The 24,316-nt window shown below is 50.7% G+C and overlaps 1 protein-coding gene across 1 annotated transcript; it reads left to right on the forward strand.

The window, feature by feature from the left end:
• Positions 1-13,981: 13,981 nt before the first annotated feature.
• Positions 13,982-16,634, forward strand: SCGB1A1 (secretoglobin family 1A member 1). The gene is given in 3 exon segments (XM_074337173.2): positions 13,982-14,166; positions 16,156-16,314; positions 16,317-16,634. Coding segments are annotated over 3 exon segments (417 nt in total). The 5' UTR covers positions 13,982-14,051; the 3' UTR covers positions 16,460-16,634.
• Positions 16,635-24,316: the final 7,682 nt, after the last annotated feature.

The raw sequence follows: 24,316 nt of genomic DNA on the forward strand, positions 1-24,316 counted from the left end.
AAGAGAATGGCAATCTTTTTATCACTCTGAACCACAAGAGGGCAGCAAACTATAAAATTTCCAAGGGTTTCAGCAGCCCAGCGGAGACATAATTCATCTTGATTCTGGATCAGAACAATCTACTCAGAAAATACAGAACCAAAAGAGCGTTCTTGTTCCCAACCTTTAGTTCTTCCAAATACTACAATTTATTTTAGAACAGAATTGTCCAAAACACAAACACCAACAAATGCCCACAGAACCAGTCGAAGTCTGCCTTGCCTCTGGCTCTTCAAACCCCTGACGCCAGCTGCACACTGCCCGCTTGCTGCCAGATGCTGGGGACCCCACGGTGAGCATGCTCAGGCAGCCCCAGCCTGTCCCCTCGGATGCTCCTTCCAGCCCAGAAGACAGATAAAGTGTAATTTGGCCTAAACGTGCCCAAGTGGTGGGATGATAAGCATGTTCGGGGCCAGAGCCGAGAGCGGCACCTGCCCGAGCAGGAGATGCTGTGGTCAACCCACCCGTCGGCTGGAAGCACGAGTCCTGGGAAGGAAGGGCTTTGACCTTGTAGCTGTTGCAAAATAAGTGCTTTTTTTTTTTTTCAAATAATGTTCTTTCTAGATGTACCCTTCTAGCATGAGGGTTGATAAGGTCTGAGGGTGGCGGGGGAATGGGACACGCTCCAGGCCTAGTCATTTTCCCTCTCCTCAGAAATGGCCGGTGTGTGGGAAGCTGGTAGGGAACACTGACCTTGCAGCCCACACCTCTGCAGTCCTCCCGTCAGCCCAAAACCATCACTGCGTTCAGACTTTGTAGCAATTGAGGGAACAAGGAAGTGTCCCCGTAGAGCCTGTCTGGCTAAGAAGAATACAGGTGTCCTCGTCCCTCCTCTCTGCAGAGGCGTGGGCGTGACCTCTGAGAATGGGTGCTGGGCTGAAGCACCCAGGCAGAAGCAGGGCTAGGAGTGGGCCTGGGAAGAGGTTGGGGTCGCGAGTGGATGTGGGTGCCCATGAACCGTTCCATCCAGAGTATAAATACTGCTAAATGGGCGAGCAGCCTTTCTGCCTTGCCCCCCACCCCAAAGAGGGGAGCCGTCGTGTCAGGGGACTCGTCTACTGCGAGAAACTAAAGGTGTGTGAGGGGAGCCACAGGGACGATTGTGCCCTTTGGAAAGATGGAAAAAGGCCCAGAGAAACTAGAGTTTCCTCCAGGGCATTCATTCCACTCTGGTTAAACTAAGGTTTATCTCAGCCTCCCTGTTCCCAAATCCCGTAGCCCTCACAGGACGGTCCTTATCACATCACTCACCAAGACTGAGGGACAGTCCGAGGAGGGCTCCAAGTGACAAGCAGGCAGGAACAGCATGTTTGGCAACTTTATCCTTCAAATCCTGCTTTCTTTTTCAACCCACGGTTAAAATGAAGTGGATTCTTTTTTTCAATCCCTGATCATCTCAGAGTTAACTCTTTCTGGCTATGCAGTTATCAGCACTTTCTGGGCCTGTGCAGAGCTCAGTGGGGTTTGGGTTCCAAGCTGTGGCTGGGAGCAGAAGAGAAAAGAGGTTGGTTCCTCCCATCCTATAAGACCAAGGCCCCACCACGGAACACAGCCTGGTTCAGACAATCCCTGTGTTCTCTTGCAGGGTAGCAGTTTTTTACAAAACATTTTTAAGTTAAAAACAACCTTTTCATACAATAAAAGGGATAGATGTGCATTGTAGAAATTTGAAAAATAAGAACAAACTCCCCCCTCCTTTCTTAAGCCTCCCCCCCCACACTCCGGTTCAAGCCATTGTTTCTCAGTCTGGCCCATGCTGGTGTTATGAGCCTTGTGTTCCCCCCTTCCCCCCCCCCAGCTGAGGCAGTTGGTCGCCAGTCATCGGTCAGCTGGCTGCCAGCTACTCCTGACAGCACACAGCAGCCCACTCCCACCTCCAGCTGCTCACAACAGCCCAGCTCCAGGAAGAGCCATTGTTCACAATCTTAGCTGTAGAGGGCGCAGCTCACTGGCCCACGTGGGAATCGAACTGGCAACCTCGGCGTTAGGAAACCACCTGAGCCACCAGGCCAGCCCAAGAACACAAATTTTTAAATAACAGAAAACAGACCCACAAAAATAAGAAAAAAGGGGAAATATTCCCTATCACCCAGTGAATATCACTATTAACACTTTATTGTGTATTCATGAGTAATTTTTCTAAAATAAGATCATACCATACTTGCTTTTTTTCACTTAATAATCCTATTTTCCACGTCAAACTTTTGCGTTATGTAATAGTATTCAAATTTCTCCAGTTTTCTCAAAAATGCCCCTGCTAGCAAGATTGTCCAACCCTGTCCCTTGCCTGGATTGCTGATTGTGCCCCTAGGTCTCTTCTAACAAGTCACACGCCTTTTTCTAACTTGGACAGTTGGGCCTGCTGCCCCACAGTGTCACACCTGCCGGCTTGTCAGCTGCCCCCTCATGGGATAAAGTGAGCATTTGGCCAGAACATGTCACAGGGGCTGGGTGCCAGGCCATTTCAAACAGAAATGTTAACGTCCCTTCCACAGCAGAAGCCTACAGCGCTGGGCTGTGGCAACAGAACTGGCCTTAAGGTTTGGAAGGGGAAATGTGGGTTGTGCTGAAAGCACAAGGCGCCACCCAGAAGTTTGGCAAAGAGTGAGCTGGAGTCGAAGAACCGTGGGGAGCGAGTTCACTGCGCCACCAGGAAAGGACCGGCCCACCAGCCTTCCTGCTCAGCGCCTCCCTGGCTGCCTCTTGCCAGGTCACTTCCTCCCCAGCTGTGCTCACCAGCCTTTCCCCAGGCCTGTCCTGCCACACAGCACGAGCTACCCCAGTGCCTCCTGGACAAAGGGCAATTTTCGGGAGTATTTACAGATTCACGCATGTGGGTGCCAGTCTCACACCAAATCCAGGAACATTTACCGTGGGATGAGGACAGAGGCGAGGGTGGTTGGGCCTCCGAGAACAACGTTCCCACTGTCTACCCAGTGCCAGATCCCTGGGGGGTTGAACTCCTGAACTCTCTCCCAACGTTCTAGTCAGACATCAAGTATTTAATCTTTTAAAAAGTAAGAAAGATCAAGATGGGTTCCCTTCCACCTGTTTCCCTCTCCTCCCCTGGGCCCACTCAGCATGCTTCCCCAGTGACCTCAGCCTGGATCGCAGGCTTTTCTCCCGGGGCCTCCCCAATCTTCCCTGCCATCTGCATTCATCTTACCTCTGGCTCTTGCACAGATATCACGCCCTGGATGTCTCATGACTAAAAACTGCCGCTTCTTCCCCCCAAGCCCTTCCCCACCCTGTCCCTGTCTTCCTTGGAAATTCCAGCGTGTCTGACAACTGCTCTCAAGCAGAAATGGTCAGGACGCAGGGAGGGGCACCCTGCAGAACTGAATCTCCCCACACACACACCCATCACTCCCAGCCCCAAGTCCTTACGTGGATGTGCCACAGAAAATAGCCAGTTCCTGGGGGTATGACGAGTCTACCTTTATATTATCAGAGCACCCCACAGTGTGTTTGCACCTGAATTCTCAGCCTGGAAAGCCTCAGCCATGGCCAGCTCTGCGGTGGCCTCCATTTTATTTGAGAGAAATGGTTCCAGCACTGCTTCCTGTCTCTGACCATGGGGGCCATTGCCCTACCACCCAGCTGGGCCAGCCCTTGACCAGGGAAGTCACCGTTGTCCTGCCGGTGTGGGCAGAACGGTCCAGGCTCCCGTAAAACCCGCCAGGGGTCAGCTCCCAGGAAGGGGTCTGACACATGCAGGACCATTCCAGGCCCCTTGGCTGCCACCCGAGCCTACCCAGGCTCTGAGACTTCAGGCCTCTGCACCACACATGGCTCAGCTTCTGAGCCTGTCTTGGCATCAAGTCTTCCCATGGGGGCCACTTTTGTGGCAGCCTGGCCTGTGCTCAAGTATGAAGACAAAAGAAGGAGGAACCCCACCTCATTCCTTGGACTCTGCACCCCGCAGCTAGTCCATCACGGCCCCTCCTCCCACCCAAGAGCCTGGGGTTCCTGCTGCTGACAGTGTCAATCCAGAATCCCTCAGCGGGCTTCCAAGGCACCAGGGGTGCAGGCAGAGCGCCCCACTGCCCCCAGCATGCACGAGGTTTCCCCAGTTCCCTCTCCCAGAGTGCCTTTCCACCCTTAAAGGTGTTTAAAGGGGGAATAATAGTTACCTCCCTCAGAGGGTCAATTACTTAATACACGGAAAATTCTTAGAAGTGTGCCTGGCACACAGTAGGTGCCCGGTAAGTGTGAACTATTATTATTGTGTTATTTCATTCCCAAACCATGCCAACCAGAGTGAACCCTCAGAAGAGCCTCTGCCACTCTTTGGGGTCACCAGCCAGCAGCTCCTAGAATGGCCCTCCATTCCATGGACCCAAAGGTTGCTTTGACGATTATTGACGTGTAGACCAGCTCCTCAGCCAGCCGGCCTGGCTGTTCTGTGTGGGGCGGGGGCCCCCAGCCGAGCCCCACATACTACGTTGCCAACACAAAGAAGAACCCCACTTTCCTTTTTATGGTTTACAAAGCACTTTCACATCAATTTCTACTTTGTGGAGTAGGCAGAGCAGAAATAGTTACTTCCATTTTCCAGCTGGGGCCCTCAACACACAGAGGCGATAAGTACCCTGTCGTACAGCTAGGAAGTGGCCCAGGTAAGCTTCAAATCCAGCTCTGCTTGAGTCCGAGCCCAGAACGTGGTCCTCAGCACCAAGCTGGGTCTCAACCAGTTAAGTGCATCTTTCTCCTTCTAAAAAGAAGCTCAGATTCCAAAGGAATTAGCGACAGCCACACGATGAAAACCAGACACCCTCCCCTTGTCTCTGGACCAGCTCCCAGGAAAGGGAGAAAAACTGATATGTGGCCCCTGAGGCCTGCCCTGTGAGCTCAGCTCCTGGCAGAAAGAGCCTCCATGAGGAAGGCCTGATGAGTCCCCTGGGCCCAGGAAAGCTGCTTCCCAGAGGTGGGGCCAGACCGCAGGGCTCCTTAACTCTGGGGTCAGAACAAGGAGTGTCCAAGGCCAAATGTGTTGCCACTAACACACTCTAACCCCAACAATTCTGCCAGCCTGGTGCTATGCCCATTTTCAATGGGAAATTCGAGGCTTGGAGAGATGTGACTTTACAACCTAACAAGTGGGGACACCTGAGGAAGGCTGGATTATGCAGCCCGTGCCTCAGCCCTGGTCACAATGTTTGGAGCAAAGCCACCCCGAGACCTAGGAAAGCACAGCCAACCCTACCCCCTCATAAACCCCAGCCCAGAGGCAGGGCCCACCAGAATGCCCCCATGCCCCATTAGCCAGTTCAATGGGTTAGGGGGTCCCCCTTGTTGGGGGAGAGGGGTCAGCTCCGTCACTGTGAAGGTTCTCTGGGCAGAGGCTCCAGCAGGTTAGGGCCTCGGGGGGAAGGGGGCACGGGGAGCAGCGACGGGGCGGTGAGGAGCTGAGCACCACACAAGCAGAAGGGGGATGCAGGACGACCCGGGTCACCAGCGTCAGGTCTCCCCTCGGGGGCCATTTCTCTAGGCGACTCTACCACCTGATGATAAGGGGCCTGTGGGGCTGAGGGCAGAGCCAGGCTCAGGCAGACAGAGCTGGGGAGGCAGAGGACGGTCCAGGCCCTTGTGGGTGTGTATGTGCGGGTGGTGTCCCTGTCTGAATCCAAGTTCATGAGCCCAGTAAGGGGATAGTTCACATTCATTTAACAAACATAATGGCCATGACCACAAAGTAGAAATAACAACGAACTCGAACTCCACCCCAAGCCCACCCCACCCATCCTCAGGGTGGTGCTTCTAGAAGACTCAGTGTCACGCTGGGTGTCATGCAGGGTCTCAGCTCCCGCTCCCCACATAAGAACGCAGGACATGGTGAGGCCAAAAAGGAACACCCACGGAGCCATAGGTAGGGGAGTCATACCACTGTATTCTCGCTGGCAGCTGGGTTGGAGACACAGGAAGCAGGAGCCACACGATCCACAACCTGCCATCCACTTCTCTCTGCCAACCATCCCCACTTGCTAACTGCAATCCGCTCTTACTAGCTCAGCCACCACCTTCTTGCTAGCCCCCATTTGCTGCTAGCGTAGCCACAGCAGTTATATTAGTGGCCAATGGCTCACTGGTTACAGCTGACAGCCAACTAATCACAGCTGATGGCCATCCAAGCACAGTTGATGGCCATTTACTACCCGAGCCAGCACCTTTCCACGTGAGGCCGAGAGCCTGGAAACTGCACTCCTGGCTCTGTCCCCACACTCGGTGAATCGAATTGTGTGACTGGTACCTGGCTCTGCCCATCCCCATCCCCAACAAACCCTGTTCCCCTGGGCCCACCAGTCATTGGATGCTCTTCCGCCCTCCATGCCCACTCCCCCACTCCAGCCTCCCCCACAGCCTGCCCTTGACCCGTTTAATGCATTTTGTAGTGTCCTGGGACCCAGTTAAACCCAAACGCCCCTTTGCACACACGGCTCTGTGTGGAAGGGCCCTGGCTGAGGTCCTGAGCCTCATCTAGCACATCGGCTCTGGCCCTGCTGGCTTTTTTTTTTTTTTTTTAATTGGGGACAGGGAACAGGACTTTATTGGGGAAGAGTGTGTATTTCCAGGACTCAACAGCAACTCATTGACTTCTTTCTAGTTGTGGAGGGTGCAGCTTGCTGGCCCATGTGGGAATCGAACCGGCAGCCCCATTGCCCAGAGCTCGCGTTCTAACCAACTGAGCCACCCGTCTGCCCCTGGTTTACATTTTTTAAAAGATCACTCTGGCTGCTCTGGGGAGAACTGACCTCATGAGGGCACTGTGGGCGGAGACCCTAATCTTGGACATGAACCCCATGCTGCCCCTCATGAACCCCATTAGGCCCAAGGAGGCAGCCCCCGTACTTTCTGTCACCTCAGGCCAGGTCATCTGCCTAGCACAGGCCTGTGCCACTGTGGGACAGGCTGCTCACAACTGTCCCTTGCCCGACCAATTCTTCTCCGTCTCCAGCCTCTGGGACTAAAGGATGCATGTTCTCTAGTTATCATATTTCCTGGCATTCTGAATCCATCCGGGAAAGACCCACCAGTGACTTTAGAAGAAAGTGAATTACAGAGAGCAGTGGTTGTTTTTCAGCATTTTTACAGGCCCCAAGGGTCTGTGAGGTTTAGAGCATAAACGCAATGCAGTGCGTTTGCTCCTAAGATGTTGGGTGAGTTCAGAGCTGAGCAATGAAAGCCGAGCTGCGCTGTGCTCTGCAGTTCAGAACAGCAGGAAGAGCCCTGGGCAGAGAGAGGGTCACCGGGCCCAGCTTCAAGTCCTGTTTCTGCCGCTAACTCTGTGCAACTTCTCAGAACTTCCAGCATCTCTCTGGGCCTGAGACCCCTTCTCTAAGATACAAGAGGGTGGTGCACATGTTCCCTAGGGCCCTTGCAAGCCAGAGGCAGCTGCAGAGAACCACCTGGTGATCTGAAAGGCTGGGGCCTGGCCCTCTGGCTTCTGCCGTGCTGTCAGGCTGAAAAGATGGCCGAGGACGTCACCTGGGCCTCACCACCATGGTGGGTACAGCAGCCCTGTGCCCACCTGGCTCCCCAGGGGTACAAGCAGAAAAGATTCATTCTAAGCTGTTGCAGTAGAGAGTTTTTGAAAGATTAACCTGTGTTATTTTCTCTGATTTTCCTTTCCTCTCTCAGCTCTTCCCCTGACTCAGGCGGCCCCAAGGAAGGGCAGTGACAGGGGAAGGCAGAAAAGGGAGTCTTTTCCTGGCTTTTGCAGTTCAAAAGCCTAGCCTTCAGAAGACTGGAAAGGCCTCCAGGCACCCATTTTGTGTAACAACCAGCTTCCAGAGCCCCCACCACACCCCTAGTCTGGAAAAGGACTCCCAGGGCAGCCAGAAGTAAAGAGCAAGTGTTACCACAGGCTGGTGGTCCTTTCAGAAACCAGTGACCTGCCACCCACTCCAGATGCAGGCGGTAAGAGGATTTAAAAGCAACAATAAGACCTACTAGAAAGTATGCTTTATATCATGATTGTCTGCCAACAATTCTAAACCACGTCAGTGGTAAAATCCTGCTGCCTGAAAAATTCCCCAAGTCTAGTTGTAAGCATTTGCTGCAGTTACTGCTGATTTTTGTAATATACATTATGTAAGCTGCAAATTAGCTCATGTTTATTGTTTGGCTTTTAATCAACATTGTGTTCTACATGGAAATTGTTGCTAAGAACTCCCAGTCATCCAGTTGGTGTCCTACACGGTCCTGTCAAGAGAACTTTGTGAAGGGGCAGATCCTGGGAGCTGACTTCAGAGCCAGTTCTTGTCTCGAGCTCCTGGGGCGCCACACTCCTGAGTTTAAACAGCAAATGCAAAGCAAAGGACAAAACACTGTGACTGTAAAGACCAAGAAATAAAACATGAGTCATTTCAATTCTGTCACCTAGGAGACCACTGTGAGTTTTTATTTGGGTTTAAAATTTTAAATAGAAAAAGATTGATAGATAGATAGATAGATAGATAGATAGATAGATAGATAGATAGATAGAATAATAGATAAAAGGAGTTCTATTTCATTTTGTGAACACCTGTGGTTAAGGACCCAAAATCACCCTGATGGACTGAAAGTGATATGGTACCCAGAGGGGACAGCGTAGGCCATTGGGTGGGGGACACAGGACCAGAGGCTCATGAGTCTCCTCAGACTAAGAGCCAGAAGGAGTCCAAATTGTCTTCTCTCCCCCTCCCCGTGTGTTCAGGACAAATGCAGCCCTGCAGAGCCACTGGGCCGGCCAGCCGCAGAGCTGGGCCCTGCCATGTCTGCTGACCATGTCAGCTCATGTCCCCAGGACAGCTGATGACAGAGCTTACAACCCACCTTGAGCTGCTGGGGCAGAGGGGCTCATCAGTGACTTGCCAAGTCCTCTGGTGGGAACCCAGTGCAGGGTGGGGAAGGTGGGAGAAGGCAGACAGGGAGGGCGGGACCTGGGTGACACACCGCAGAACAAAGAACCTGCAGAATTAGGCAATAAAGCGCCCAACCTTCCTGGGAAAGGACAAGAAGTGAATCGTGTCATTTGCTGTCAATCCCCAAATCTGGGGCCCTAATCCCTAAAGCAGGCCTGTAAAACGGAGGGGAACCAGTTTCTACCCTGCAGAACAGGGACTCCCATCAACTTGACTGACCTCACCCCTCTGGAGGGAGCTTATCCCAGAGCAAAGAACCTGCTGGTTCTGCCGGTTCCCCACCTCGGGAAGGCACTTCCCCAGCTCCCAGCTCCTGGACCCACTCCACCCTCCGCCCCCCCAAGTTTCAGCTCATCCATCAGCCTGGCTGGGGAGCCAGGAAAGTGCTCAGATCCTCAGCAGGTCCACAGGGCCGCACCCCACCCTGAAACTCCAGAAACAGCGGAAGCCAAGTCACTGTGCCTGGTACAACTCACAGCTGGGGCTGGGTGTCATGCACCCACAGGATGCCACTTAGCAGCCCACACCTGCAGCTCTGCCAGCTCTCAGTGTGCAGGCTACTGAGGGACAACTTGCACTGGGAAAATAACCAACATCTCTGCAGATAACACCTACCAGCTCCCGTCCCTGACACCCTCTCACTCCCACCTCCCCAGCCCCGACATTTACCACCAACCAACCCTCTGCCCTTGAACACGGGCTTTCGCTTGGGAAAGTCGATAGCAACAAAGAGAGGCAGCATGTCTAAACCTAGGCATCTCTCCCACGCAAGGAACCCGCAGGGCAGAAGGAGGTTTGTACAGCGCTGCCATGTGGTTTGTAATGGCAGAAAAACTAGAAACAATACAGGTACTGGTAACTTAAAATGATATTACATCCTGCAAAGGGATATTCTGCAGCATGAAACAAATCAAGTGTATCTGTAAGTGCCAAAGTTTTGAAAACCATCCAAGACATAATGTTAAGTGGGGAAAGTGAGATCCAGAGCTGTATTTAGAGAATGATGCCATTATCTGCTGCTTATTCTATCGTTGATATCCACCCATCCATTCTCCACCTTTCCCCGCATTTGCTCTGTGCCCCAGGAGGCCAACCTCTAAAGATCACAAAATCAGGGATCCCTTGCTGGCTGAATCCCAGTTGCTTAGGTCAATGCAAGGCTCTGGCTATAGATCAGAGGATGGAATGAGAGAGAAGGGGTGTTTCTTCCCTCGGATCCCTCCCTGCCTGTTCTGATGTGACTGCTGTGCTATGGCCAGGGCTGCAGGTACCGGGAGAGCAGGACTTGAGGCCTCTGAGTTTTGATGTTCCCACCTCGTGTCACACCAAACACATTAAAATATACACACTTCTCACAGTAAGTGTAATTTTGGCGATAAACTTTTGAAGGGGGTTGTATAAGTTTCATAATTCTGATCCTAGGAGTAGATCATGCATTTGGTTCATAGGATTTGGAGTTTATTGCATCTCGGTATAACTATATCACAGTGGAACTGAGTTGCAGGAAGCTAGTTGAAATAATGATACTTAGAAAAATATTCATTAATTATAATTTTGAGGTTTTCTTTTTATATTTTGGAGCCAACAGACACATGACAAATTTTTAGGCCCTCTAAAAGCTCACAGGCCCTAGGCATCCTAGGAGGGCCCCAGGTGCACGCAGGAGTCAGCCCTGGGAGACACCAAGGCAAAAGAAACTGTACGAAACTCACAAGGGAAAGTCTGCTCTGCTCAGGGCCTGCTTCCTGAGCGAGTATACAGCCGGAAGCCCGGGGTGGAGGGAGGAGGCCCGACCCTACAGCTTGCGCCATGAGCTGACCCCACGAGCCTGCGGCCTGACAGAGCAGCCCCCTCCAGCAGCCCAGCCAGATGGATAGGACCACAGTGGCCCACGCATGGCCTCCGACCTGTTTTCTGGGCCGTGCTGGGACTTGCAGCAAGACAGATGCCAGCACAGGCTGCACCCCAGCTTCCTGCTCTTTCCGACAGCCAAGCACTGAGCCCAGGAAACAAATATCTGGTCTCAGGCCATACCTCTGGCAGTATAGGCTGGGGGTTGCTGCTGACCCAGCCCACCCACCCCCACTGCAACTAGACCTCTATGTGGGGCCCAGGTAGGCTCCCCAGGGGCGTTGAACCTAGGTCACCAAACCAGCACCACGTGTGTACACACACACACACACACACACACACACACACACACACTGAATGCATGGGAGGGGCCAGCAGACCTCACTGTCCAAACCCCCAGTCAGGGTTTTCAGATCCCCCAGGATCCTCCCACCCTCGGGTTATGGCTGAGGTTCTCTTGCTCCTCTCACAGGCCAGAGCCAGGTGCAAGGTCCTGAGGAAGGTTGGGCCCAGGGCAGGGTCCCTGGCCACTCCCCTAGCTGTGGCCAGGCCCTGCCCCTAAAGCTCATGCAGGCACAGCCAATACGGGGGTGCTTTTGGTTGGAGAGCCCCTGGCAGGAGCGGTGCCAATTCACTGCCATCCCAACGAGCTAATAACCAAGTGGCTTGTCTTTCCCCAGACAGCTTCTTACTGCACAGTGACCAGGCCACTGTCTACCGTGTTTCCCCAAAAATAAGACCTAACTGGAAAATAAGCCCTAGCATGATTTTTCAGGATGACATCCCCTGAACATAAGCCCTACTGCATCTTTTACAGCAAAAATTAATGTAAGACCCGGTGTTATTTTCGGGAAAACAGGGTACATGTAGCCAGAAACAGTGGCCCCCAGCTCACCATGTGCTAAAGCAGGCTTGAGGGTTCCAGCCTGGAGCTCACAGTGTGTGGTGTTTAAGGATTTGAGGAGCAGGTGTTAGAGCAGGGGTGTCAAAACTGTGGCACACGGGCCAACTGCGGCTCGCAACCCATTTTTAATTGGCCCGCAGCAAATTCCAAAAATATATTTAGTTTACTTAAATAAACCAGGTGAGACAATACGTACTTCACCTCGAGTGAGTGGCCCAGCTGTTTGTGTATTTTACCGCATACGCCCCTTGGTGAAAACCGTTGAAAAAAGTTTGGACACCCCTGTGTTAGAGTCTAAGAAGTTCTGACTTTCACTAACACTTTTTGCCAAACTGTCCCACAAGGCGAGTCAGACAACGTTCTTGCCCTGTGGCTCCCACCAACACATAAATGCACGACATTTCCAGGCAGAGAAATGCCCCCCACCCCCACCCCAGGCAAGGCTCTCCCAAGGACAGGGATGGGAGAGCCTGTCTTGGGACACCTGGTAGCCTCGGTGCTGGGCGTCCCCTCTGCGGGTCTCAGCACTGAGTCACCTACTCCGAGAGGACCACCCTGATTCCCCCACTTAAGTAGATCTCACTCTTCTTTTCTATGCTGGCACCTGCTTCATTCTCCCCTAGCACTTAGCACACCTGCTGTTATTTTGTTCATTTCACGTTGGCTTGTCTGTCTCCTCCACCAGAGGGAAGCTCCACAGCGACAGGGACCTGGGCCTACTTCATTCATCACTGCATTCCTGTCATGAAAGCAGTTGCTGAGATGAATGAATGAATGAATGAATGAATGAATGAATGAATGAATGAATGACATGTAATTGAATCTTGAAGTACCAATAGGATTTGGACGAGTAGACAAGGCAGGAGAGTGTATTCCAGGCACGAGTCATTACTTGTACAAAGATAGAAAGGCACGAAGAAACACATGAAACGTTTCTGAATCCACAAACACTAAGGTAAGCTGAGATCACCGTGCAGGGGAGCGGAGAATGAGGCTCAAATGGTAAGCAAAGGCCAGTGGACAGGTGTCTTGAAAATCACACTTGAATTTTCTCCCGTCCACAAAAAGAAACTTTAAAAGGGTTTCAAGAAGGCGAATAATATGACCAGTGGGTTTTTAAAAGATCTGTCTGATGGACTTTCTCAGGAAGCCATTTAGGAATTGACTTTGACCAGGCCAGGACTGTGCTCTAGACTCGGGAGTTGAGAGCTGCTGGAAGGGAGCAGCCACGGGAAGTGGTGATGGGAGGCGAGAAGGGGGCTGCAGCCAAGGCCTGGAACCACCAACACATAAACGCAGTCGGTAAAGAATAAATGTCTGAAGAACAAAAAGGATGGTCGGGGAGGAAAACAGGAAAGAACTGAGCCGTGGGAACGCAGGCGTGAAAACAGCTCAAGAAGGAAACATCAAGAGGGTCAAGTGAGATGAGGACTGAAGGTGCCCTGGATTTGGCCACCAGATGGGCAGGATCCCGGAGCAGTTTCGTTGGGAACAAAGCACGCCGGGAGCAGTGCAGTCCCCAGCCTGAATGGGGCTTGGGCTTCGGATGGGCATCCTGGAGAAGCCCTTTGTCTGTCAGCAGGAGGGTCTCCTCCAAGTCTGACCACAGTGATGTTCTGGCCCACGTGATCCTGAAGACGAGAGCGTCAGCCTCCTTCCTTTGGGGAAGGGACATGCAAGGACCCAATGGAGTATCAGGAGTCCCAAGTCCCAGTTCTGTCGCTGCCACTTGTGAGGGTCATGTGCCTCCTGGGGTGATGGATCTAGGTGTGTTCTACAGTTGCTTCTGTCGACCCCGACTGCCCCGGTACTCAGGTACACAGCGTGGCACAGGTCGTCAGGTCTCCATGTTCTCTGACTTGACCCCTGCTGCCCCCACATAGGACTCTGGATTCTCCCCCTCACCCAAGTGGCCCATTGTGTGAGCTCAGTTTTTGTTTTTTGTTGTTTTTTTTGGGGGGGAATATTGGGGAACAGTGTGTTTTTCCAGGGCCCATCAGCTCCAAGTCAAGTTGTTGTCCTTCAAGCTAGCTGTGGAAGGCGCAGCTCAGCTCCAAGTCTAGTTGCCGTTTTCAATCTTAGTTGCAGGGGGCGCAGCTCACCATCCCATGCGGGAATTGAACCACCAACCTTGTTGTTAAAAGCTTGTGCTCTAACCAACTGAGCCATCCCAGCCGCCCCAGTGTGAGCTCAATTTTGATGGGAACAGAAACTGAGTTGAGCAAAGAGAATATTTACTTTTTCCACCGAGCCGATGCCCAAGTAAATGGAGTGGTCCCCTAAGTGGAGCCCTCGCCCTGCCCTCCTCCATCCAGGGGCAGCCTGGAGCATATAGGAAGGCTCCCACTGGGCACATGCCACACAAGACCCTGGATCCAACAACCGGGAGCCTCACTCACCAGCCTCATGCCACCATGAAACTGGCTATCACCCTTGCCCTGGTCACCCTGGCTTTCTGCTGCAGCCCTGGTGAGCTCCCCTCATCCCCAAGCTGGGCTCAGGAACTCTCCCTGCCACCCGGTTCTGCTCAGGAGAGGAGTAGCTGTCTGTGCCCTCTGCTTAGATGTTGGAAGGTCCTGGGAATGCTACCGCCCAGCCAGGAAGCTGGGGAGTGCCCCGAGACTGTGAGGAAATCTGAGAAAGTTCCCATCTCCCATATTCAACACCCTCAGAATGGAAAAGACCAGAGGGAGGTGTAGACACAAACGCCTGTCTCCAATGACCAACAGAAGAGGAATGATGCACTCCCCAAAGCCCAGTCTTGGACACATCCCAAGATGCCAAGAGACCTCGGTGCAACCTCCAGGGTTGGGGTCTCCACCGATGCTGGCAGCTAAAGGGGCTGGGAGGAGCTGCAGAACCTCATGTCTCCGAAAGAAACCCAACCCAAGGCAAGGTCTCCCATTCTGGACAGAGAGGAATATTCTGGAAAGGGATCTTCCCTTTGGGAAAGAGCCAACCCAAAGTGGAGTTTTCTAAATATTTTTGTCTTCTGCAGAAAGGATTAGGAGTCTCTAAACAGTCGCAGATGTCACTGAGAGGAAAGGAGGGAGAGAGAGGAGAGAGAGAGAGAGAGAGAGAGAGAAGAGAGAGAGAGAAGGAGGAAAGTGGATCACACCTCCAAACAAGTCCTCTGATTTTGGGGAATTGGTTACCTGTTTTTTACTCTGTATCAGCCTCTTATTCTCCTCTTAATAAACAAAACAAAAATTTTGAACAAATTCCAATGAATTCACTTCAAATGTTTCATAATACCCACAAAGATAAGTTTTATGGTCCTGGAGGGAGGGGTGGCGGGGGAGTTAGAAAACCAAATCCAAGAGGCAATGGAACAACTATTGTGTAGAGGCATTTGTTTTAAAGGGGAAACAACACTTAGGACTGAAATGCCTTTTAATTCGAAGGTCTCAGTGCTGTGTACAAAGAGGGTGGCTCAGCAAGAACGGGCTGAGATGTGCTAGGGGTGGCTCTGGGACGTGTTTGCACATTTGTGTGTGCACATATAACAACAGCAACGATATCTAACACTTAGTGAGCACTTACAATTTTGCCTATGACTGTTCTGAACCCCTTTCACATATTATCTGTTCCATTTTTAAAACGACCCTATGAAGTAGGGATGCTATCCCCCTTTTACAGGTGAGAAAACTGAGCTACACAAGGATGCAGTAAGTTGCCAAAGCAGAGACCTACGTTCTGGAGAAGATTTGACTTGTGACTTGGTGGGGCCCAGGGGTCGAGGCAGAAAAGCCAAATACGGGGAGTTGAAACTTAGTGGGAAGATAAAGCACTCAGGGAGTAGAAATGGTGACTCTCCCCCATGTTCCTGGGGCAGGGACCTGAAAAGGGAGCAAAAACCTGGGATCACTCTGGGTAAAAGGAACACGGTGGGGCAAGAAATAGACACAAGAATCGTTTCTGTCTGCCGGTGAGTGTGCCACGAGGCCCAGCATTCATGGTGCTTGCCTCTTCCGGCCAGGCTCAAGGGCTCGCTCTTGGCTGGTACAAGTGCTCCTTCCTGCCAGAACCTGACTTTGCTACATGCCCCCAGCATCAAGTGGCTCAGACCATCTAGGACAACAACCAGAAACCCTCAATGGCCTTTTCCCTGCCCCCACACTGCATCAAAACTCAAATCAGCAGCTTCTACTATCAATACTCTGCCTAGAACCCTAACAGAAAGAATAAGTGGCATTTTGCCCCACCCCAACCCAGGAAGTGCAAAGAAGGCTCAGGCAAGCCACAGAAAGCTGGCTGCAACCCAGAAAGTATCCACACAGCACCAACGAGCCAACTGCTTGGAGCAACACCAGATCTCACAGTCTACCCCATCGACGAAAAGGCTGCTATCTCTTGCTGACAGGCCCGGCTGTTTGCATCTGGGGCAGGCCCAGCCACGGGGCTGGCCAGCTTGGAAAAGGGCCAAAATAGATGAGCTTTCTGTCTTCTGTGGTGCAGCTTCTGCAGAGATCTGCACAAGCTTTCTCAATGTCATTAAAACCCTCTTCATGGGCATGCTTTCCGAGGATGAGGCCACAATTGAACTTTTCAGCCCGGATGCAGACATGAGAGATGCAGCGATGGAGAAGAGGCTGGTGGACACCCTCCCCAGCATGCCGAGCATAGCATCATGAGACTCATGGTACCCGGCTTCCTTCACTCACACTCCTTGGCAGTGGATCCCCCAAATCCCTCGGCTGCATTGTCGGCCCATTTTGTGGACCCTTTTCTAATCCAGACAGGAGAGTCACAATGCACATAGTCCTGGGGAAGCAGGTACAGTCATCTCACCTCTTGTTAAGAGGCTTCTGAGAAATAGTCAAAGCCCTTGCGAGCTGAGCTCCTCCCAGAGCCACTGAACCTCTTAGCTGACATGGAAGTTTCTGTGTATCGTCATGTGGGTCTAACTTTGAGGTTCGTTCAATATTGTTGGGGTTTTTTTTAAGTTTGTTGTTTCTTTGTTTTAGAACGAAATACTAAAAAGCCCACTGTGTGCTTATGATTTGGAAGCCGAACACAGCCGACTTCTAAAGCCCCTGCCAATCCATGCACACTTCCTTCACTCTGTCCTCCACAACCCTGCCTGGCTCCCTCCCATAAAGTACAAGCCTCTCACCTTTGTGTCCCTTCCTTTTTTTTATTTACCTGCTAGAGTGAGAAGGTCTGCCACTGCTAGGGTAAGGTTAGCCCGAGCAAAAAGAAAGGCAGTGCCTATGCAAACACATGGGGCCCAGGCCGGTGTCTCATTTCCGGTCCACCGCCAGGCTAACCACAGACCGTCATCGTGGCTTCCAACACACACTCCCTTCCACAGTCAGACAGCCAGCCTGAAAATGTACCCAGAGCCCTGTTCTAACTGCATCTCCAGGGGAAGGTAGAGGGGGCTCCGTGTCCGGTGGCAGCTGACCTCAGGCTGAAGCCAGGCAGACCTCCCAACACCCATCCATTTAGCGATGAAATTAACTCTTCTGTTTCTTCCAGTCCCTTTGGGATCTTATTCTTGGGTGGAAAAAGAAATATTTAAGGTGATTATGATGTAGGAAATTTCTGTGAGTGCCGGGATCTCACAAAAACTAAGAATGGAAGCAAGGACCAGGGAGAGGCGGGGAGTTGCAAAAGAGGATAGTTTATTAAAAGAAAAGAATCGCAGCTCTCAAACGAGAGGGGATCCCGACTGGGGTGCCCAGTGACTGAGGCAAAGGCTCTTATTTTTATATCTTCCCTTGCCTGTTTGGAGAAGGGAGTTGGCGACCTTCTAATGGAATTTGCCTAGCAGGTTTGTTCTGTTCCCCCGTCCTGAAGGGATTAACAAAATAATCCATTCTTATCTATCAGATCTGCTCTGTTTGTTGGGCAAAAGGGATTTACGAGTTAACTTATTAACCTCAGGGCACCATTACATTTTTGTCCTGGAGTGAATGAGCCATTTCAGAACCTGGAGTTTCACAGTATGGCTGCTTTCGTGTATTCCACCAGCCTAGTCTACCTAACAACATGCTAACTAACCGGTCTCAATTATGCTATCCAAACATGTCTGCAAGCAAAGATGGAGCTTTCCAGAGAGTTACACTTCCCAAAGACATTTCGAGCATTTTGTCAGAGCAGTAGGAACCTGTTAGGGCTGGGTCAGAGTCCCTCAAGTCACACACAGCACACGACAAAGGCTGGAGGGAAGAATGGACTCGATGCCTTGGTTAGGGATCCAGGGTCTTGGGGGTCACTTTGAAGAGTGACAGAGCCTAAGGCGAGGCCCCCAAATTGGTGGGTTAAGTTTTTTGCTCACTTCATATTTGTTCTCTGAAATTATTTGTCAAACTATTTTCTAAAGGGGGTGGAAACAAGAAAACCCCTGCTTATGCATTTTCTAGATCCTTTATCTGTCACCATTACTAGAACTCCATTTCCAGAGTTAAATTGCAGAGGGCCACCAGTCAAACTGTCCCTTCATGTCAATCTTGCTTAAGAACCTCTCTGCCCAGAAGAGGCTGCGGCGGATGGGGGGGGGGGGGGCGGGGGTCACAGCCAGACTTGTCAGCACCTGGTTACTGCTGTCCACTGGGCAAAGCTCTAGCTCTAATACCAATGCCTCCCTGTAACTTGTCCCCATTCCCTGAGGCCCGGTCCAGTCAATTTTTCTGCAAAAAGAAAATCGGTCACCCCTTTTTTCTTGTGGCAAAGGATTCTTCAGGCATGAAATTAATCCCTAGGTACTGACTGGCACTTTCGATGTGTTCACAGTGGTGCCACGTACTCTGAGGAAACTGGGAGCAGATTCCATAACTCAATGAGTATGTATGAAACGCTTGCTCTGGGCCTGAACCACACGAAGCCCCAAGTACAGGAGAGTGAAGATAACAGTGGCCTCTAGACTCAAGGAGCTGGCAATCTAGTGGGGAAGATTGTCAGCTCCCACAAAATCAGCAAGATTGACAAACAGATTGATAAACTGTGATTAAAGCCATAAAAGAAATACACAGAATGATGCGAGCAAGAGTAGCTTGGACAGGCCAACTTTAGCTCAGGAGTCCCCCAGCCCAGGATTTGGGGCGTGTTGGGGCAGACAAAAGATGCTTGGAGCTCCCTCCAGTGCCCCATACCCCTTTTTTTTTTTTTTACATTGGGGAATAGTGTGTTTTTCCAGGGCCCATCAGCTCCAAGTCGTTGTCCAGTTGTTCTTGTCAATCTCTAGTTGCAGGGGGTGCAGCCCACCATCCCATGTGGGAACTGAGCCAGCAACCCTGTTGTTGAGACCTCGCGCTCTAACCAACTGAGCCATCCAACTGCCCCTCCCGAAGCTCGGCAGTTCATTGTCTTCAGTCTGGTTGTGGAGGGTGCAGCTCACTGGCCCATGTGGGAGTCGAATGGGCAACCCTGTTGTTAAGAGTTCACACTCTAAGGAACTGAGCCATCCGGCCACCCCCTCTGTCCCCTACCCCCCCACTCCCATGCCCTTCTTGAGGCCCTACTGAGCCCTGCCCTTGGATCCAGGGAGAAAATTCAAAACCTTTTCCAGTTCCTTTGCTCTAGGTCTCTGTTACCTGCCCCAATAGAGCCTAGACCTCCTCCCCGTATAATCCTACCATCTACCCAGTATCTCAAACTCCACTTGTCCCTCCCTGTTCTGTTTCTCATCTCAGTAAATTCTATCTTCAATCCGCAGCTGCAACTTGAAGGACATCTTGACCCCTTCCTCTCCAGACCCATTATGTTCAGTCAAGAAAGTCTCCTTCCCAGGCCCCTCTGGGAACTCTCTCCAGGTGCACAGGGCCACCCGCTGCCACACCGCAGTCTCACCTGCACAACCCCAGGGACCTCCTAACTGGCTCCCAGCTCACACTCTGGCGCCCCTGCAGGCCATTCTCCACACACGGGCCAAAGTAATTTTTATCACGTGAAAGCCCCTTTCCACTGCCACCCCACCCACTCCCACGTGAAATCCTTCCAAGTTTCCCAGCGCTCTTATCATAAATCTCAAAACGTACAACGTGCCCATCACTGGCTTTCATCTCCCACCCTCTTTCCCAATGCTCACTCCCTCGGCTCGGTCCACGACCCCTGCCCCCACCTCCAGGGCCCCTTCCCACCCCAGCGCCTTTGCACAGGCCACGCAGCATCAGTCGCTCAAAAAGTATTATTGATTAGTTTTAAAAATCTCCCTAGAGCAAAATGTGCAAAGAACAGAACTCGTCATAAAGATGCGTCCCATGTCGATATAAAAACCCCGAAACACCCTCTGTCCTGTGGCAATCGGTTCCTGGCGGGGCCACACTCTCCACAGTCGCTGAAAGAAAGTGGAGGACGTGCGGAGGGGAAGCAGAAAGAGAAAAGGGCATCACAGAGGGAACAGGAAAAGGCGGCTGAGAGGAGAGAGACAGAGAGAGAGAGAGGGAGGGAGACGGAGGGAGAGGAAGAGAGTCTGGATTTTTCCAAGAAATAACTTAGTCGGGCGGGGAGGCGCCTTCCCCTCCCTCGGTGCCCGGTGCTGCCGCGGCCACTAGGAGGCAGTGTCGACCAAGGTGTCCAGGAGCGGACGTGGGGGCGAAGCAGGGGGATGGCGGGATCGGCCCTTATTGCTTCTAAACACTGCACGCGACAGCACGGCTCGCTCTGCGGGGCAGACGATAAAACACAGTTCCTTTCTAGGGCTTTTTTATCATCTATATGATTGCTTTAATTTGACTTTCGAGGTTTGTTGTTTTTTTTAATCAGAATTTTAAGGAAAAACAAGGGCAGTCGCACCAAGTTGCTGCCTGTTGAGCCCTGCCAGTGATGTGTCAGCCCTTTTGGAATTAGTAATAATTTCATTCCCAGACAATTCCAAGGGCACGTCCAACAAAACGTAGAACCTGAGCTGACCCAGAAGGTAGAGGGGACCAAGTGGCCAAGGTGGAACAGACCTTTGACCTCCATCTGCCCATTTTTAAAGTTTGGAAGCAGAAACCACAACCTAATAATTACTTTTACTGATTGCTTACTCACTGGCAGGCGTTTTCACAATTTCTCATTTACGGATTCCTCGCACAACCCAGATTCCAGAGCCCGGCCCCAACCCTTGCCCTACAGAGTGGGATCCCAAATGCAGGGATCTCCTGAGACAATAAATGAAATGATACTGATGAAAAATGTCCACCCACCCCCGAAGTACACATGTGCACTCACAAATTCTAAAGACACTACAACCTGCCCTTCATTGTCTGCCACAGATGAGGTCCCATGACTTTAACAATTCCAGAGAACATCGGGGGATTGGCAATTCCAAAAGAGATGTTTAGCCCAAGAGTGGGGCCTTGCTAGGGACCCCCTGCCTCCCCCAGCTGTCCCACTCCCACACTGCTAAAGCCCTGGGTTCTTCTGCATGCAGCTCATTATTAACTCACATATCTTTGCCTGGGTGAGCTGTCCACCTAGGTGAGTGTGGTTCAAAGGGATAAGGATCCAGGGGCATCAAAGGTTCAGAATTTTAACTACCTATTCACAGCTGGGGAAATATTTACCTAGGGCAAATACAACACAGGTATTGGGGGCGGGGATAAAAGGAAGGACAACTGTATTGCAGAATGTCTCTGCCTCAAGGGCACTAGAGATGCAGGTGATCCACAGGAATGGAAGCTGTCAACACACAGAGATGTGCACCTCGTCTTAAAAGAGCAGAATGTAAGATGAACTGAGCACAACGACAGAAAGAGCATGTACCTGTGTTGTCAGAAAGCAGAAGAAAACTTTAAAAATGAAAGAATGCTCATGGGGTTCTTTCCCGTGTGCATGTGTTTAATCATGTGTTATAGCCCAGGTCCGCAAACTGTGTCCCACAGACCAAATGGTTTCTACATTTGAAGAAGGAGGAGAAAAAGTTGCTCCACCTCGTATAAATATATAATTATATAATCAGTCATTCTTCACTATGAGTATACCAAACTCTAAACAGGGAGGCCAGTGTTTGAATATAAACTTCCTGCATTTGAAAAGTATTAGGCACAAACTATGTAAAGAAAAAACTTAAAATGTATCTCAACAAAGAAAAAAAAAAAGATTAAAAACAAGAAATGTATTTTTATCACTATTTGTTTTAACATTCATATCTCTGAGAATTCCAGGGGAAGATCACATATTTTGATCACATTACCAACTGCACTGCAAATCTGGGTGAAAATTTTCTTTGTAAAGGATGTTACCCCACCCCCACCCCAACCTGCAACCAAGAGAACATTCACCCTTGAAGAACACTAAGGAGAAATGGTAGTTCCTCAAACATTGCTGTCATGTGGCAACATCCGAGGGCTTGCCCGGATGGTATATCATGAATAGAATAAATTGATTGATGGGTAGGAAGGACCACCTCATTTTATACCCTTAACACGTGCGCCAGTTGAGGTTAGCCTGGCAGAAAAATCTATAAATGATTCACAAGGCAGGAAGTGGAAGCAAAACCAGCCCGCATCAACTTTATCAAGATGATGTGGATAAAATTATGTCTCGTTTACGGCTGATGCAAGGCATGCTATTTGCGAATGCCAAGGCATTTGTGGGCAGTAGTAATTCACTGTAGGATGATTGCTGCTCAAAATGGCTTCAGAGAGATGATAAAGAAAGCCTTCATTGATGATGATAGGGCCACACAAACGATGCATTCTGAAACATGTAATTAGGGACTATTCCTCCCCAGCACTTACAGAGCACACCAACAGGCACATGGGAACAATGTGAGGGTGAGTCATCAGTAGTTAACCACCCAACATATTTCCATGAGTGAACTAAAATTATAAAACTTAAAAAAATTATAGTACGTGCAAAAAAAAAATCTGAAAATAGGTTCAGCTAAGCATGCACGGTCACCAGCGTCGCAATGGATAAACTGGGCGTTTGGAACTCAGGTTTGTCCCCCCTCAAGTGAATGGATTCCTAGCCTGTCGCAAAGTCTAATTAACTCAAAATATCTACAGTTATGTGCCTGAAGCACCCCCGTCATCCTATGTAATTGCGAGGCATGTAACTGTAGAGCGTCCTTCAGAATTCCCTCTATATGGCCCTGGTAATGGAAGCAAGTACTCCCTGAGCCCTAGGACAGGAACAAGATGTGGGTCAGGGCATCCCCAGGGGAGATGAGATGAGGAGCAGGCCTTAGGGCATCAGGGGGAGGAGAAAGGATCTCCTGACCCACTGACCCTATGTGTCCAAATCTGGCTTCTCAATTTACCTTGAACTTGTCCCCTTCTCTCTACTCTTATTGCCAATACCAGGCCTTCACCATCTATGGCCTGAATTACTGCCTCTAAATTACTTTCCTAGCGCTGCTGTAACAAATTACTACAAACTTAATGGCTTAAAAAAACAACCCACAAATGTATTATCATATAGATCTGGAGGTCGGAAGTCCAGAATGGTTTCACTGGGCTAGAAACTAAGGTGTCGGCAGGCTGCGTTCCTTTTGGAGGTTCTAGGGGAGAGTGTTTCCTTGCTTTTTCAGTTTCTAGAGGCCACCTGCATTCCTTGGCTTGTAGCCCCTCTCCTCATGTTCAAAATCAGTAGTGCAGCCTCTTTTGTTCTCTCTCTGACTCTGGCCTCCTCCTCAGCCTCCCTCTTCTACGTATAAAGACCCCTGTGACTACATTGGGCCCATCCAGCTGATTTGCAATCTTAATTCCATCTGCAACGTTCATTTCCTTTTGCCATGTAACCTAACATAGTCACAAATTCTAGGGATTAGGACATGTACATCTTTGTGGAACAATTACTCTGCCTCCTAAATGGTCTCTAAGGTTTGTCTTGCCCCCGTCCGCAATACAGGCAGACCCTGTCTTATTGTGCTTCACTTTATTGAGCTTCACAGATATTACGTTGCTGTTTTTATAGTTTTGTTTTGTTTACAGATAAAGGCAAGACCCTCTACCAACAAAAGGCGTAAGTAAGACTCACTTTATTGCAATAGTCGCTATACTACTGTGGTCTGGAACGGAACCCAACATTATCTCTGAGGGCTGCCTGTATTCTTCCCATGACTGCCAAAAATCAAACAGTAATTTCGTCCTTTTGTTTAAAATCCTTTCCTGCTACCAGTCAATAAAATTCAGACTCCTCACTAGGCACCGGGGCCCCTCCTGGGAGACTGGCCCTCCCTCTCACTCTGGCCTTAAATCCTGCTGCTTCCCCCACCTATGTTGGGGGTCCAGGTGTGGACAAGACTTAGAGATAAGCTTGGCCTCCAAGTTAGGCTGGTAAATTCACAGACAGTGAGTGGATGTGGTGAGCCATCTATGGGGATGAAGCAAGAGACTGTCGCTAACTAGGAGAAAAGAATTCAGTCACACCCTACACTCCACCAAGGTGATCAGAGAGTCATCAGGGGCAGGACTAGAATGTAGGTATCACCTAGTACGTGCAAATCTAATCCGGTATACTGCACCCACTGGATGAATAGAAAGGGTCGCTGTGCCAAAGAGGGAGGATGGGAGTAGCTCGAGGGGGACAGGTAGGTCCTGAGCAGGGAGGAACCATCGACAAGGATCATTACTGGGTGCTCCCTCAACAGCCCCCTCCTTCTAAGTCTGTGCTCACCACCCAACCTTCATGAGGCTTGTCCACAGGCGGAGAATATGCTTGTCTAGTCTCCTAGAACTTTGTA

This window comes from Rhinolophus sinicus, chromosome 14 (assembly GCF_057876585.1).
Source record: "Rhinolophus sinicus isolate RSI-liver-muscle chromosome 14, RSI-T2T, whole genome shotgun sequence".
Classification (NCBI taxonomy): domain Eukaryota; kingdom Metazoa; phylum Chordata; class Mammalia; order Chiroptera; family Rhinolophidae; genus Rhinolophus; species Rhinolophus sinicus.